This window comes from Podarcis melisellensis, assembly GCF_964234715.1.
Source record: "Podarcis melisellensis genome assembly, chromosome: 2".
NCBI classification, from domain to species: domain Eukaryota; kingdom Metazoa; phylum Chordata; class Lepidosauria; order Squamata; family Lacertidae; genus Podarcis; species Podarcis melisellensis.
The window spans coordinates 82,611,521-82,629,534 of record NC_138529.1 but is presented as its reverse complement, the minus strand read 5'-3'; the positions used below and the strand labels follow the sequence as shown (position 1 = coordinate 82,629,534).

Below are 18,014 nucleotides of genomic sequence, written 5' to 3'. Positions count from 1 at the left end.
GGAAAAGGAGTCATATAGTTTGACAAAAATGGTTCTGCCTACAAAACTTCCAAGTAATAGCATATTTTGCACTGGTTGATTATTAGGTGATTCAGCATTACATCTTGAAGTATATCCTACAGAGTTTTGACCAGGTCAAACAACACCTAAAAATCACACACATTCATAGGAAGATCCAACTATTGCTACAACCAGCATTAATGCAAGTCAGTTTGTTACTGGCCGCAGTAATAATTCTAAAAGCTCTTAACAGCTTAGAGGTTCAGAATTCTTACACAAGATGGAGCATGAGATAAAGATAGCCGATCAAACATAATGTGGTGCTCATTACAGGAATCCAAACGGCACAGGACACTCTAATAATAATAATAAGAAGAAGAAAGTAGAGGCAGAAGATCCATACATCTTTATTTCAGTTTGATCTTCCCTACAATTTTTTTTAAAAGAAACAAACCGTCTGAGGAAAAGCACAGGCTTCTAAGCAAATGAACCTCACCCGCTCCCTTCTCTTTCCCTGGACTCTACCCCAACACTGAATTTCAAGAGAGGCTCAGAAAGTTCAGGGACAAGAATCTCATTTAGTGCGACAAATAGTTTAAAAAAATTCCTTTGTTCAAGTTACTTATCCATATCCCCATCTCCAAAATATAAAAAAGTATAAATTCAAAGGTGGAGGACAGAAAGAAAGATTTGCTACCAAACCTTTGAATAAAACAGTTGTATTTATTCTCTGACTGAGACATTCAGTGCCAGTACAGGACCTGTGTGCACGCTTCCCTACTGAAAATTAGAGGGCCTCTCAGCAGACTTTGAAGTCGTGCTACTAACACTTTGAGGACTATGGTTTCATTTAAGTCCAAGGCATGGTATAAATACACCTCTTCTTTATAGTAGGTGTATCACAGAGCAAACAGGTCCTAAAAGTGACTAATACCACATTTTGGAGGCGATTTCCAAAAACTTTTTCCTTGCCGCAGTTTTGTAGGCTAGACACACCTCTCCATCCCACCCCACCCCATTCCCCAACTTGGTGTGGCTCAGTATGCTCATTGAACCTTCTTCCACCCCTTTTAGCTCTTTCCCAAACTTTTTACTTCTAACTTATAGAGCATCAAGGATGTTGTCGATTTTGGTGATCAGCTCCTGACGCTTGTTAGAATGCATCTTCTCATTCTCAATGTATGTATCCTTCTTGAGCTTGCCAACAACCAGCCGCTCAGCCTCCACAGAAGATTTCAGGACCAGCTCCTTTACTTGGCTGTCAAGTTTCTGAATTTCGCTAACCTTGGAAGAAATTTGGGACAAAACGTTAGGTGACTGGACAACACCATAGCCATACAAAGCAACAGTAACAGGGTGCATTCATTTTATTTTTATGGTCACCCTAGAAGTAGTAGATTTGCAGGATCTAAGCAAACAATTACAGTCATATTTTTTAAGTCAAACAGAATCCATTCCGGAAGTCCATTCAACTTTCAAAACGTTTGAAAACCAATGCATGGAAGCCGCAGAAACCCCGTCAGATGTTTGGCTTCCAAAAATAGTTTGCAAAAAGGAATGGTCACTTCCGGGTTTTTGCACGGCTCAAGAACTAAGCTGTTTGAAAACCAAGGTATGACTGTATATGACAAACTATACAATGTTATGTTAGAAGCTACACCCATTTAAACTTTACATTTAATGGTTCTGAATATGGACACTCACTGCAACAAACATGTCAGTGCTGGTTCCACGGTAGTAAGAGCACTTGATTATGCTACATTTCATTTATACTTTGTTTTTGAGAAATGAAATGCCGTCTAACCTTCCTTCCATTTTATAGTAAAACATCAGCAGAGAAATATGTAGAGATAACAGCTACAGTGTGTGTGCACAGCCCCTCCACTCAGCCCTCCTCCCAGTTACCAAGGGAGCTTTCAGCTAACTGCAGCTGAGTATTAATGAGCAGAATGCATTAACAGCCCTTCAGTTGCAAGTTATGCATTGACATCCTGGCAAAAGTGACCATCTTCAAGATAGCTATATTCACCAACAGTTCCAGGGAGATCCACTGAATGGATCTCCTATTGTGGGTGAAAGTTTCACTCAAAGAAGCAGTCTGCTAAGAGAATGACACGTGGACCACGTTTGTGCCTAAGGATTAATACAACTTAAAATTGGGAAGTCAGGATGCCTTAGGATTCGCTCACAAATGTTGAGCAGCAGCTTACAAAAAACATTCCGTTTCAAAGCAGTAGGCATGTTAGGTAAGTGGTAGCCTGAAGGCTTAATGCAGCCAGGGGGGCTTGATGTATTCCCCACACAGCGTTAAAACATTTGGAGCAAACTTGCTACCTTCAGGGCCTACTCACTGAGAGAAGGGCTTGGCTGAATGTGGTGAAGGACCCTGGCCAATGCATCTCAGCTAGCTGGGATAGTCGACAGTCCTGGTTTAGATATTTTATACAGGTAGGGCAATATTTAAAGCCATGGCAGAATGAAAACTGGGGGAAATTCCCCCAAGGCTCTCCAGACCTATGGAGGAATGCTTGGAAATAAAACCTTACAAGGAACCTAGAAATCTCAACTTTAGCAGCATTATTCTGGAATCATCATGATACACTGTAAACACAGAATGAAGACAACAAAAAAGAATTTCTTTAAAGTGTGAGGAAAATATCTGATTGGGAATGACAAGAAAAAAGGCAGTTTAGAATAAAGGCAGTACAGTAACAATACACACTAAGGAGGCCAACGGATTCTTACTTTGTCACACAAGTCAGAGCCTTCTGTCTTCAGCTTGGACTGCAATGAAGCTATTTCGTTGGTTAAGGCCTTATGTTCAGTCTCCAGTGATTTTTTGCCACTGTTTAGGTTTGAAATATCCCGTGACTGCTTATACTTATTCACAGCTTCATCAAAATGGCGGTACAGACGTAGTCTCTTATTCACCAGGGTGAGAACTTGCTCTGTGATGCAGGCAACTTTCATCCTAGCTTCTGCAGCTGGATCCTGTAAAAGCACAATGGCTTAAATACTTATTACAGTATATAGTGCATTCTAAGTGTCCAGAAAGTGTTTTGTGTGCTCTCTTGGTAGTCCTTACAACAACCCTGTAAGATCTGTCAGCATAACCTCCACCTTGGAAATAAAAGACCGAGGCAGAGAGATTGGCATACCTAAAGTCTATCTAGAGAGTCGAAAGGGAAAAGGCAAGATCTAAACCAAAGGAGTTCCTAGTTCACAATTCTGTCGCTTATTCACTACACTGGCTAAATTCATCAGACAGACTTTACCAAAATAGTTGTTTGCAGCAAAGTGCAAAAACAAGAAACACTGAGGAGTTCCATTTGCTTCAAACAGACTTGTATGTGATAACGAAACAAGGATATCCACTGTGCAAGCCATCTTGACTGAATCAAAATTAATTAAAACATGGACCAAAATGCCATTTTAAAAGTCTTCTTCATTCTGTGAAAATTAATAGATGAAGAATTTTGGCCAATTTGGATCTTAGCAGTGCTTTGAAAAAGGTAAACGCTGACACAACATGCTCATTTATTGACTCAAAGAATTAATGTATTTCAAGTATAGTTTGCCTATGCTAAGAAACTATTAAATTTCAGAGCACCGCTGATATAAAGATAAGGTAATAGCTTGCTCTCGCAATATATCCATATTTTACAAAAAGAGTAAGTGCTACCTCACATAAAAACAGCAGCGAATCCAGTTCTCTAGCAGTCAGTGCAAGGGCATTTAATACCAAGGAAAGGGCTCTCCCAAAGGAAACAGTGAGACCAACCCTCCTGCCACATCCTCCCTGTTTCATCGTGCCTCTATTGCAGTACCTTAGTGATAGAGAAGTCCAGCCTCACATAGAGGATCACTGTAAAGAACAGGATGTAGAAGGCTCCAACTACCAGGAGAGGTTCTTGCAGCATCAGGATCTTGTTAAAATTATAGTGCACCTAGGAAGAGCAGGGCAAGCAGGGAGAAGAGCGTAAACTTCCATTAGTCAAGATGACATGCTACCCACCTTACATTCCTATACCTAAGAACAATGAGATACTTGCACATTTAAGACGCAGATCAGAACTCAAGAGTGAAGCTCCGCCTTTACACTGATCTATGAACGTGGTCTGTTGCTATTGCAGCCATGTCACTTGCTAGAGAGCAATCTGGGCTGCAAAGATGAGCGCGGGACTTCTCATTATTTATGCTATCTAAGCAAAGGGCTTATGCTTACCACAATATCCTGGATGTGCTGCTCAACTAGGTTGTTCTTGTGCGCAACTATGACTGGACGGCCAAAGGTGTCCAAATAGGTGTAGTGAAGTTCATCAGGTGCCCGGCTGATGTCATATGGACTATCCACATGGATATTCCTGCAAACAGAGGTGTATACAATACTGTTAGCTGTCCCAGGAAAAACTTAACCTGGTTGTTGGGGGGGGGTTAGGGGGGGAGAGAAATTAGCCCTGGATTAGCCCCTGCCCTCCGATGTCCATGGCTGGGGCATGGTCCTTTGCAAGTAAAGCTGTGCACATGAGTTGCCACTCACACACAGGGGCTGCATGTAACTGGGATGCCTGGCTGTGTTGGTATCCTGATTGAGTGGTGTCCCTGTGCACAAGCAGCTGCTCAAACATACGAGTTCCTTTGCAGACAACCATGCTCCACACACTGTCATTATACAGGGCAGGGGGATGTGGAATTGAGACAGGGACATAAATGCTGCTCCTCCTTGCTTCACCTCACGCAGAATAATACATAAGCAGGCCATGTGTTTTTTGGCTGACACAAAGTGCCTTGATCTCAACCATATTATTACTTACTTGGCACCTTCTGGAAGGATTATCTTTACAGTTAGTGAGTCTGTAACTTGCTCATCAAACACGTGGTCAACAAATCTCATCTTCAGGGCATACTGATCACCTGGGAAACAAAAACCAAGAGGACACTATTATTTTTTCAATGTATCAGGATACCAGCTATGAAAGCCCTGTTGGGTAAAACAGTCACAAATTTAAAGCTGAGCTTAAAAAAAACCCATTAAGCTCCACTACAACTTATTTTAGCTGCATGTTGTGTATTCACAGTAATGTTAGGCAATATCCACACTATTACTGTGACAACACACTGAACTATGCACCCAGCATGAGCTGTGCAGAGCACAAAGCTTAGTACAGCTTAGCTGGATATCCCCCATTGACCACACTGTATATCATTTTGTAGGTTTTGGGAAAGGAACAGAATGGTGTCAGGAGAGTAGGAAGTGCGGGGAGGTGTACCTGAGAGCAAACCTGAAGGAGCTTCTAACCATGCATGGCATTTTTCAGGAGATGCCTGCATCATTTAAATTCATATAATCAAGTACTGAGATGCACTTTAACAGTACAGCACCTGGTTTCGGAGCACACATGCACAAATAATAAAACTAAGAATATTTGGAATTCCAAATATGCCATTCTGCATAGAACTGCAGACAGTGAATAGCTTTGTACTCCAGTTGCTCACATTATATTCCATATGCCACTACCGTAACAAGGAAACCTACCAAGATTAAAGAGGTATTCATAGCTAGGCAGGTTATAACCAATGATGTAATGTGTCTTCCAACCACCAAATAGGGGGAAGCGAGGGCGGATCTCCATTTCCACAGAGTCATCCAGGATGAGGAGATGACTGGTGGATATGTTGCCAATTTCATCTCTGTAATACACATCTTGAGCAGCAGCAGGAAGGATAGTCTGCAAAAGCAAGATAAGCACTTAATGTCAAATTCACCAGTACCGATAATTGAGGCACTTGCTAGTCACTGTTTTTAAGAGTGCATTTTCACTAAAAGCAAAGAGTTATCTCCATGCTCACAGCAGTTGCAACCACAGTATAAGCAAATCATATACAGCAGACTGAATTTAAAAAATCACATTGGAAGAGATTCTGGTCACAGTCCAACCCTCTGCAAGGCTTGCCTGATCTTTTCTTCAAAGTCCCCAGATTCTAAATGAAGTGCCTACATTTCTAAAGAGTACCATACAATGCTACCTTGGTCAACGAACAGTCCTGTTAACGAACACTTTGAACAATGGACTCCGCAAAACCGGATGTAGGTGTTCCGGTTAGCACACTTTGCCCCGGAAAATGAATGGAAGACGAACACAGGCGGTGGGAGGCCTCATTAGGGAAAGCACACAGCTCAGGTTAAGAACGCTTCGATCAAAGAACAGGCCTCCAGAACAGATTAAGTTTGTAACCCGAAGTACCACTGTATGTACCTTTTTTTTATTACTGTGTTTCCTAAGTCAATCACTGTAATTATTTTAATATTTAATGCCTTTTAGTTTTAAAATGCTGTCTGAGCAATTCTTCCAAAAGTTAGAAAGGGAATCTTCTCACCCACTGCCTCCTTTAGCTTTGTTCCAAAACAGAATGGTGGGGAAGGCAAGCGACCTAAGGCTGCAATCCTAACCATATTTAAACAGACCTAAGTCTTACTGATTTCAGTGGGGCTTGTTCCCAGACAAGTAGGGCTAGGATTGCGCCCTAAGCCTGTACTTCCATATCAGAAACAAGAAGCAACATAAAAAAGGACAGAAAGAAAGTTTCCAGTAAGGCACCATCTCCTCAAAAGCAGATCAGTAGCAATGCTTCTTTGCTGTCCCCTTCCCTACCCCCAAAGCCTGGTCCTTCTGGCAAGGGGAAGAGGAACTGTTTACTTATACACCCCCCCCCCCCCGAGGCTCCTTTTAAGACAAAGAGAAATATGCAAGGGCAGACCTTGAAAGACTTCACAGAGGATATTCCACTGTCCGGCTGTCTTTGGTAGTCATATCTGGAGAAAGGCCCTTTGAGCACAGCTCCTGTGTGCTTCAAGTCAACCGTCTCTTCTACAGCAATGTTGCCCCAGTGAGAAACTTCAATGACACGTGTCATGGTAGTGATCGTCAGGAACGGACTGTTGTTTTCATAGTGCACCTTAAGGTTATCCTAAGGAGAAAAAGTAGAAACTGAAGACTTTCTGTGCTCGAGTGTGTTGTAGAAAAAGCCATTTCATTTACAGCAATGCCTATTAAGAAGACCTACTTGCAAATCAGACTCTCAATCATTTTTGTTGAGGTATTACACAATCTATGTATTGATTGAAATATTTCACAATACTCATTAAGAAATGTTGGCTAGATCTAGCAAGGATCCATCTTGTCCAGCATTCAGCCTCCGACACAAGTAAGCTTCTGAGAAGCTCATAAACAGGGCATTAAGGAAACAGTATTTCATTGTCTACTCCCAATATGTACTTAGAATCATGGAACTGTAGTGATGGAAGGGACCATGAGGGTCATCTCATCCAACCCTCTGCAATGCCAGAATATTTTGCCCATCGTGGGGCTTGAACCCATGACCCTGAGATTAAGAGTCTCGTGCTCTACTGACTGAGCTATCCCAGTTGGAAGGTGTCTATGCTGAGAAACCACATGTGGAATAATGTGAGCAATGTCCATAGACAGTGGCTGCATTACTTTTTCTGAGCCCATTAGAAATCTGTAATAGCGCACACACAAAAAGTGCCTTGTCCATTTTGAAAGATTAAAGACTTGGTGCCCTTTGGCTGAATCTTGTAAATACTAGCATGTTTCTGTGCTGGCCAGGGAGGAGAAGAAGCCTCTTGGCAGGCCTGCTATAAAACTGTCTTGTGCCAAAGGCTGGCAGGCAAAGGAACACAGCAATCTTTCTCTTCTTCGCTAGTCCACTCACTGGCCTGCATATAACCTCATGTACTCACCTGCGTGGTATTCTTTGTCCACCCAGGATGAACAGGTGGAGTTGTTACATACAAGGCAGATTTAGTTTACTTTAGTTCCTTTTAAGCCCCTTACATTCCTGGTTTTTGGATTTATATTAATCATTTGACACAGCAGAATGGCATGCATGTATTTTAATTCTACATGAGTGACAAATTCCTTTTAAACAGCTTCTCCCCTAGGAATGTTAACTGGGATTAAGAGTTTACCTCACTGTATGGTGGAACATCCCTGAAGGGTCCATATTCAATCATGTCCTCTGACCGACTAGGATTGCCTAGTTTGGTGTAGCTTTCCACGTTCCTTGAGGCCAGCTTAATCCGAGTAGTTTGGGTCTTGGTTGGATACGGAGAGTAAAAATAATGATTGCCCTCAAAAACCACAAACTGTTTCTCTGCTTGGGTGATATGAGTTGGGTACGGCTGCAGGACATGTGTAAAAACCGTTTCAACAGATAAGCGAATCTTTCCACCTGGAGCCAAAGGAGATGGCAGTTTTACAGTGAAGAATTTGCCACTGTAAAGGAGAAAAAAAGATAGAAAAATCAATCTGGCTCTGCTGGCTTTACAGACACCCATAAGCATGGAAAGAAGCTCAACAAAGATTCTCACTGAAGAATATATCATCTCCACCTTCATTTGTCTGCTGCAGTTTTGGGCCACGTAGTGGTTTGAGTGTAGACTAAAGTTCAAATCCCCACTCACTGGATGATCTTGGACTAGTCAGAGTTTCTCAACCTAATCTATTTCACAAGGTTGTTGTGAGGATAAAAGATTAAATATAAATGTAATAATAAATGTAATGCTATGGATACCCAAAACCATCTTTGTATTCCTAGCTCAGTTATATTAGCCTGGGTTTAATCAAAATGGCAGTAACATGGCCCATTGCTGTCAGCAATCAGAACATGGACTCTTGGGAACGTTTGCTATTTCAGAGAACCCTGATCTCAATTGACTAATGTTATAACAGCTAACAGTTTGATTTAAATGTCAAAAGATATATTGCATTAGCTTTTAAAGACTGGTCAGTAACGACTGACAACAGATAGGTTGGATGAGAGCTAATAAAACTGAAGCTGAATCCTGAAAAGACAGAGGTGTTGTGGGAGGTGGGGAGGCAGTCTGCCTTGCACTTCCATGAAAGGAGCAGGTTTGTAGCTGGGGAAGGCATTTTCCTGGATTTAAAGTGTCACTGGAGGACCAGGTGGTTAGGAATGCCTTTTTTCAGTTCCAGCCGGTTCGCCAGCCACAGCCCATTTTGGATACAGATCACTTGGCCACTCCATGATCTGGTAACTTCCAGACTGGATTACAGCAATGCACTCTATACAGGGCTGCCCTTGAAGATGACTTGGAAACTTTGATTGGTCCAAAATGCAGCAGCTCGATTACTGGTTGCAGTTTAGTTCAGATCTCACATAACCTCCTGTGCTAAAACAGCTGCACTGGTTGCCAGTTCATTTCTGGGCCCAGTTCAAGCCACTCACATTAATGTTCAAAGCCCTAAACGACTCAGGCCCCAAATACCTAAAAGACCACCTCCTTCCTTACAGACCCTTGTTGTGGATTTCTTCAAGAAGCACATCAAAGAAAGTTTAAGGCAGCTTTATTTGGTCAAATGTAACATTTGGGGGAAGTCACCAGGGTGAATTCCAGCATCCCTAGGAATACCTGAGTTTTTTATAAGGTTTCTAAGCTCCTAACACATGCACAATACCCAAGTACCATACATAGCATGGGTCTTATCAGGTAACTAAGCAACTGGAGTCTTATCAGGAGAGACAGTACAAGGCTAAAAAGCTCATCTATCAGGGCCAGCACATTCCTTTGCAACATATTCAAAGACATCCTTTCTTTCTTTCAACAGCATTCTTTTCACAACTCTGTAACAGCTCTTCCCAGCTCTTCAATACATGCAGGCTATATTTCCCACCCCACTCTCTTAGGTGCTAAGATTGCCAGAGCGAGCACACTTGGTAGTTCCTCTGCATTGAAAAGCTTATGTGGTGGTGGCCTAGGAGAGGGTATTTTCTGTGGCAGCCCCTAGGTTCTGAACTCCCTCCCCACAGAGGTGCATCTGGCACTTTCATTATGGTGAAAGCTGAAGACACACCTCTTTGCCCTGACTTTTGACACTTGAGGTGTACATTGATAGAACCCACCTTATTTCTGTAATTGTAAGTTGTTTTACTAGTATGGTGTTGTAATGTTGTAACCCATTCTGCGGGCAGGTAAATAATGATAATGGTAATTTTTGTTTCCAATAGACAGGTTTAGGCTTCTAAGAAGCAAGCAGATTATAATGCAACTCTGTGAATTACTATGCCTCCCAATTTCAAGTGATAACTGCATGTCATCAGAATTGTCAGATTAGATTTGTTTTTCTTAATTTTTTAATCCAATAATCAAAAAGAAAGCCACTATTAAAATAGCATCTGAAGTCTTAGATTTTCTATGATTCTGCAGGGCTACAAGCAAACGTCTCTGACCTAGTACAATATTTATTTTTTAAGAAACACTTTGGAAATTACAAAAATATAAAGTCTGAATGTGCTAAGTATATGCGTTATACAGACTGGGCGCAAATTCTTCAGTGTATATTTTGTGGCAAACCTGGATATGATATAGTTTCCCTTGGCAAAACTTACCTTTTACCTTTTACCTTTGTCTCCTTCAACTCAAGAGTACTCTCTTCTTCTTCCTCGCCTTTCACCTATAAAAAACGATTAAATTCAAGTTTGGTCATTGTTACCATTTACATTTTCCATCTGAGACAGCTGAATTCATCACAAGTGCTAATTCCTACTCCCAGGGGTCTGCAAGTCAGCAAAGACACACTTGAATTTGACACACACACACCAATAATTAGCCATCCAATCATGAACAAGTTGTTGGCTAACTCCACAAACCCTGCAGCATTATCTAAAAGCAACATACACAGAGGTCTGTTAAACCCTTGAGACTTATACAAGAACACGTAAATGCTGGCTTGGATTACTAGCCAAGCCCATTGTCTGCAGCTGTCATTCACCCCTTCCTGGAGTCCTGCCGCATTTTGAAGAACCTAGAGAATGGAGGGGTGTTTGCCTTTCTGAAGGGATCCTGCAGAAGGAGCAAGCAACAATGTGCTGCTGTCTCCTGCAAATTTCAAACTATGAGAAAGCATTCCTCCCTTTTCTCTGTGGTGATTTTGAAGAGGCAAATCCTTTCCCTCTGAATTTGGCTTCTGTAATTCTAAAGCAACAGTGAGGCACTACTGGTGCTTTCTGCAGAAGCCAAAACAACAGAGATAAAGCACATTTTTCTTCTGCTTACTGGACAGGGAGTACACACACTGCTGGCAAGCAGGTAGGCAAGTTCTGGAACCCTGTTACTGTGTTAGCTTCAGAACAAGAGACATACAGTAGTGATTTATGGGATGCAAGTTCTGATCAAAGACTTACTGTTCTTCTACCAGAAGTCTTTTGTGAGAACTCACTGAATAGCCACAACTAGACAGACAAGTGTTGGATGACATGATTTGTTGAAAACAGTCCTGATTTTACTTTCTCCAACAGCCTCCCCAATGTTACAAGGACAGACGATGCACCTGACAGCACTTTTCTTCTTAATTTGAGAGTAAACTGGCCAAAATTAAAAAAGATACATGTGATTCTTTCAGGTCCTTGGGAAGGGGTTCACTAGAAAGTAAAGGCATGGCTAGGATGTAGAATTATTTTACTGATAATTCATATTTTCAGACCCAAATATATATGTACACCTACCCCCAAGTAAAAAATAATTTAGTTCCATTTTTAATCCACAAAGGGCTTCACAGGCCTCTCACTGTAATGGATCAAAACTACCAGATACTGCAACCAGTACCTGATTGTCCAAGGACTATCAAGAAATTCATGTATGAGAGTGCAATGCCTATCCATATTCAGCATTATCCACTATCCAATAGGCCAGCAAGTATTCCCATTTTGCAAAATGATGAAATAGAAGACAACGGCAGTTATCCTATGCATATAGTTACAAGGAAGCAAGTTCCATTATTTAGAATGGGACTGTAAATAACATAAGAAATCATACTTGAGGGTAGCTTTGCCTAACGTGGTGTCCTCCCATTGTTTTTGACACCACCACCCAGGTTGACTGGGAACCAGCTGAAGGGCACCAGGTTGGGGAAGACCCCTATAGAAACTGTGATTGCATAGGGAGCAGGGCCTAGGTCCCAATGAGCTCACTTTTGGCCATCAGATACAATGCCAAAGACTCAGTCCACTACCCTTACTGCCTTCACCTACCTTTACTGTACGTACTTACAACCCTTTCTTCCAAAGGCAAAATAAGCTTAGCTCAGCTTTCTAGCTGCTATTACATTCCTTAAAATCAAGTTGCCTTGTGGAATGAATACTCTGCAGCACCTTTTATCAAGTCAGGCCACTGGTCCATCCAACTCACTGACTGGAAGCCACTATCCGGGATTTCAGACTGGGCTTTCTCCTGGTCCTCTCTAGGAATACTAGGGATTGAACATAGGACTTTCTATATTCAAATCAGATGCTCTACCACCAAGCTACAGTCCTTTCCAAATAGCTGTGACTGCTCACTTTCTAATAACAGAGCGCACTCCACTATGATATCTGCAGCCATTCACGGTTCAGGACAGAGCTTCAACTAACCGTTTTCATTAACACATTGCCACACAGATAGAAGCAGCTAAAACACACCTTCTAGAAAGGCTTTCTCCTAAGCTCACATTTACGAACACCTCCAATTATTGCAGGCAGGCAGGAAACACAGGCAGCAATGAATAATAATAAGCCACTTAAAATGTTCTGATGCCAGCAGCCTGCTGTTCAGCTAGCCACAGGCCCTGCAAACGCATGCGTTATGCGGTTTTATAGACATGCCTTGAGATCCACGCCTCCTTCCCTCTAGGTTGCCACTGGTTGCTCTCCGATTGCAGCACTTACGCTTACGTGTCAGTATATGCCAGGCCATTTACTACAGCGGCAGCTCTGAAGGGAGTCAGCAGCCAGGAAGAGAAATAAAACAAATATGTGGTGAGCACTGCTGCAAAGTGACAACCCTTTCCATGACATTATCTGGGTCAAAAAGCTGGCAAACCCCCAAAGGGCAGCTTACGTGTAACTTTAGAAAAGACCTCTATTTCCACCCCCATGCCAATGTGGATCACATATTCTTCTAACACTGCATTCCCAGATCACAATCCACTGTGTGTGCTGCCCAGAAGATCCCACACTTTTATTTCGAGTGGACAAAAAATTGATAGCGTTTTCTTCGTGGCCCATATATCTCTGCAGCACGGCCTCCTCTATGGGAAGAAGGAGATAGCCACCCCAAATCTGCAGTTTAGCCTCCATCCCTGCTAACTATACGGGGAAAGGAGCCAAACATACCACAGTCAGTACAGTTAAGAAAGACAAACCCCTGAAATGCAATGCCATAGCGTTGTTGAGGCGAGGGGAGGGGATGCTTTGGAAATGATATCCGCTCAAATGCCAACAAGCGAACTTATTAGGGAATGAAAAGCTGCAGGGAATGGAGGCAGATGCCCAGGAAAAACCAAGAGGCGAAGGCAAAGTGGGTTGGAGGGGGGGAGATGATTTTCGAAGCCTGGGCGCGGCGAGGGAAGGCGAAAGAAAGGCAGAAGCACAACTCCTAGAAACACTTGCCCCGCGCGCAGAAGGAAAAGGAGAAGCGCGAGCGGGGAGGCGCCAGGGCTGGCCGAGGGCGCCGTCTCTGCGAGAGGCCGGAGGGAGAGGGCGAGCGAGGCTCACGGGGCTCCGAGACATGAGGCGCGGCGGCAGCGGGAAGGGCTTCGGAAGCGGAAGGCCGCGGAGGCTGCGCGTCCCGCCAGTAGCTCGCTCACCTGCACCCCCAGGTAGGCCAGGTGGCTCTCCAGGCCCGGGTCCAGAGCCAGCAGGAAGGAGGCGGCCGACCCGGAGCCCCCCGCGGGGTTGGCCAGGCTCAGCTCGGTCGTCACTTTGGCCAGGTGAGTGCCGAGGTCCACAGTCCTCTTCACTTCTTCGTTGACCAGCTCCGGGGCAGCCAGGGCGCCCCCCAAGCAGAGGAGGAGGAGGAGGGAGACACGAGCGGCGCGGCTCTCCATGGCTGGCCACGCCGAAAGACTGAGCAGCCGAGCGAACCGGATAGACTCCCCTCCCTCGCGGCAAGGTTCATTCATCAGGCGGGCACAAGATGGCGCCCTCCACGCCGAGAGAAAGACAAGATGGCGGCGCCCAGAGGCCGTCGGAGCTCCAAGATGGCAGCGCGGACGACGGAGAGGGAGCGAGGGGGGGGCCTCCCCGTCACGTGACCGAGGGTGCGAAGGGAGGAGCCTCCTCAGCTGTATAAGAAAATGTCAGCCTGAAAGCTGCCGGAATGCGTCAGATTGCAGCAGCCGTAGTAATGGATACCACTGGGTCAGATGTTCGAATAATTTTTTTTTAAAAAAAATAGGCAGTAAACTGCTCTTGGAGAAGTAAGCTGCTTATCCAGGGAGACCTTTATTCTCCAATGTAACCTTTCCAAAATTCTAACATACGGTTTTCAAATTACGAAGTCTCTAGTTAAAGAAGCAGAGGGCAAAACAGCCAATGGGATTAGTGTGAGAAAAGCAATACTGTAATAAGTTACACTTGTGTGAGAGCGAGTGTCCAGGTCTTTATGGGAAAACACAGAGAACAGTTTTATAGAAAACGGAAATTAGGTTGAGTGGCTAATCAATTATAATAAAGTTATAATGCATAAGCTTTCATGGGCTACAATCCACTTTGTTGATTTTTCAGGTGCCAGGAGACTGCTAACAGAATAACAGGGCTGCCTCTAGATATAAGATTAGGAGCTGCTTTTTCCGAGTACTTCAATGTTTGCTCTACCATTTGTATGGGAATTTAATTCTAATAAATACTGTATTGCGGGTATATTTCTGTGTAAAATGTTACATTTCTATATAGTTGGTTTATTAAGAAAATACAGTGCACAATGATAATAGCAGAAGTTCATACTAACAGTGATTCTAGGACTGAGAAAAAAAGCTCTATTTATTCCACATCCCATGCATAAGGGAGTATGAAAGACTTTGAGCCAGGTCAGGGCAGAGCTTATCTGAGGTCAGGGTGAGAGTCTTGTTAGAATAAACTTATCAATTCAAACAAAAAAGGCAGCTGGTCTTTGACGGAGGACCCTGACTAGCTTAGCCCTCCAAGGCCCACGGGCAAGCATACCCATCTGCCCCCCACAGGTCTGCTTTGAGCCTAAGGATGTCTCCAGGAAGAAATCTCTGAGAGTAAGAGCTGTTCAATGGTGGAACAAATTCTCTCAGAAAATGGCAGACTCTCCTTGGAGATTTTTAAATAGAGATTGGGTCTGTCATGGATGCTTTAGTTTTTAAGCATTTGAGATTACTGCTTTTCAGGGGGTTGGACTAGATGACCAACATTTCTATATAACTTTGAAGTTGCATAGCATCTGTATAACAGGCAGCCTCCAAACAAACAAAACAACCTAGAAGTGCACACTGACTTTGGAGTAAATCCCTTTGAACTCACAGAGATCTGCTTTTAAGTAAATATGCATAGTTCACACTTATGTATATATTCTTAGTAAAGAGACCTCTGACCATTAGGTCCAATCGTGGCTGACTCTGGGATTGCAGCACTCATCTCGCTTTATTGGCTGAGGGAGCCGACATACAGCTTTTGGGTCATGTGGCCAGCATGACTAAGCCGCTTCTGGCAAACCAGAGCAGCGCACGGAAATGCCGTTTACCTTCCCGCCGGAGTGATTCCTATCTATCTACTTGCACTTTGATGTACAGTGGTACCTTGGGTTACATACGCTTCAGGTTACAGACTCCACTAACCCAGAAATAGTACCTCGGGTTAAGAACTTTGCTTCAGGATGAGAACAGAAATCGTGCTCTGGCGGCATGGCGGCAGCAGGAGGCCCCATTCGCTAAAGTGGTGCTTCAGGTTAAGAACAGTTTCAGGTTAAGAACGGACCTCCGGAACAAATTAAGTACTTAACCCAAGGTACCACTATACTTTCGAACTGCTAGGTTGGCAGGAGCAGGGACCGAGCAACGGGAGCTCACCCTGTCGCAGGGATTTGAACCGCCGACCTTCTGTTTTTTTATATATATAAATATTTATTAGAGTTTTTAGAAAAAAAGAATACAGTGATAGTAAACATTATTGCTTTGTTTTAACAAAATTTCATAATATCCTTGAACTTCCTCACGTCTCCCGCTCCCACTTACATCATTAATAAGTTTTTGTCAAGCAAATTATCATCTTATTTCCAAATCTGTAGCCACTTACTTAAATACAATAAAATAATTCTCCTGCAAATTTGTTTCTCTTAATCTCTCTTATCATCAATTCCTGATCTATTTTAGTGATGGCCAATTATTTATAACCAAGCATCCTTCTTAACATTCCACTAAATCACAATATTTCTGTAAGTAAGTCTTGAATTTCTTCCAATCTTCTTCAATCCTTTCTTCTCCCAGGTCTCGGATTCTGCCAGTCATCTCCGCCAGTTGCATATAGTCCATCAGTTGCATCTGCCATTCTTCCAGTGTGGGTAGATCTTGAGTTTTCCAGTTCTTAGCAAGTAGTATCCTTGCTGCTGTTGTTGCATACATGAAAAATGTTCTATCTTTCTTTAACACCTTCTGGTCGACAATGCCCAGAAGAAAGGCCCCTGGTTTCTTAGTAAAGGTATACTTAAATACCTTTTTCAGCTCATTATATATCATTTCCCAGAAGGCCTTCACTTTGGGGCAAGTCCACCAGAGGTGAAAGAATGTTCCTTCATTTTCTTTACATTTCCAGCATTTGTTATCAGACGAATGGTATATTTTGGCAAGTTTAACTGGGGTCATGTACCATCTGTATATCATTTTCATTACATTTTCTTTCAAAGCATTACATGCAGTAAAGTTCAACCCAGTGGTCCACAACCTTTCCCAGTCCTCAAACATAATGTTATGCCCAATATCCTGTGCCCATTTTATCATAGCCGACTTAACCATTTCGTCTTGTGTGTTCCATTTCAACAGCAAGTTATACATTCTTGAAAGTACCTTAGTCTTAGGTTCTAACAGTTCTGTTTCCAACTTCGATTTCTCCACCTGGAATCCTAACTTTTTGTCACTTTTAAAAATTTCCTTAATCTGAGCGTAGTGTAACCAGTCTCGCACTTTGTCCTTCATTTTCTCCATACTCTGCAATTTCCAATTATCTCCATCTTTGAACCGCCGACCTTCTGATCGGCAAGTCCTAGGCTCTGTGGTTTAACCCACAGTGCCACCTGCGTCCCTTATATTATTAGTAGGATGCAAAAATGTGTAGCAGCAAAGTGAATACTCTAAAAGAGATCACTAGTTTGTTCTAAAAACTCTTTTGAGCAGTCCCATTAATAGCAGGATTTGGATAAGTCCTAGTATAATCTTTCTCCTGTAGATTACACAACCTTCCTTTGAACTGTAGCAAGTATGATTGACCTGTTTTCAGGTTGCTCACTTTGCAGAGAAAAGGTACAGCTCCATTTGAATGTTCTGTGTTTGGGTGGTACATGACCCCAGTCAAGCTTGCAAAGATATACCATTTGCCAGATAATAAATGTTGGAAATGTAAAGAAACTGAAGGAACATTCTTTCACCTCTGGTGGACCTGCTCTAGAGTTAAGGCTTTCTGGGAAATGATATATAATGAGTTGAAAAAGATATTTAAGTATACCTTTTCTAAGAAACCAGAGGCCTTTCTTCTGGGCATTGTCGGCCAGAGGGTGCAAAAGAAAGACCGAACTTTTTTTTATGTATGCCACAACAGCAGCAAGGATACTCATTGCTAAATACTGGAAAACTCAAGATTTGCCCACACTGGAAGAATGGCAGCTGCAACTGATGGACTATATGGAACTGGCGGAAATGACTGGCAGAATCTGAGACCTGGGAGAAGAACTGGTGGAGGAGGATTGGAAGAAATTTAAGGACTATTTACAAAAACATTATAAATTGTATGAATGTTAAGAAAGATGTAAGATTTGCAATAACATGGTACCAACAAACTAGCTAAAAGGAATAAGAACTTAAATGCCATTAAAAGAAAAGACAAATTTTGGATAAATATCACTTTAAAAATAAGATTCTAGAATTGTGGTTTAAATTTTCTAAAGTTTGAGATTTAATATTGGAAAATTGTACTATTAGAAT

At 42.6% G+C, this 18,014-nt stretch overlaps 1 protein-coding gene across 1 annotated transcript; it reads right to left on the bottom strand.

Moving 5' to 3' along the window:
* Nucleotides 1-383: 383 nt before the first annotated feature.
* On the bottom strand, nucleotides 384-14,008 carry RPN1 (ribophorin I). Its single transcript, XM_081900470.1, has 10 exons — nucleotides 13,665-14,008; nucleotides 10,432-10,496; nucleotides 7,991-8,297; nucleotides 6,760-6,969; nucleotides 5,537-5,729; nucleotides 4,815-4,914; nucleotides 4,226-4,364; nucleotides 3,828-3,947; nucleotides 2,746-2,991; nucleotides 384-1,284 (listed from the first exon to the last, which is right to left on the bottom strand). Exons 1-10 carry the CDS (start codon nucleotides 13,977-13,979, stop codon nucleotides 1,102-1,104), a joined length of 1,878 nt encoding a protein of 625 aa, XP_081756596.1. The 5' UTR covers nucleotides 13,980-14,008; the 3' UTR covers nucleotides 384-1,101.
* Between the last annotated feature and the right edge of the window lie 4,006 nt (nucleotides 14,009-18,014).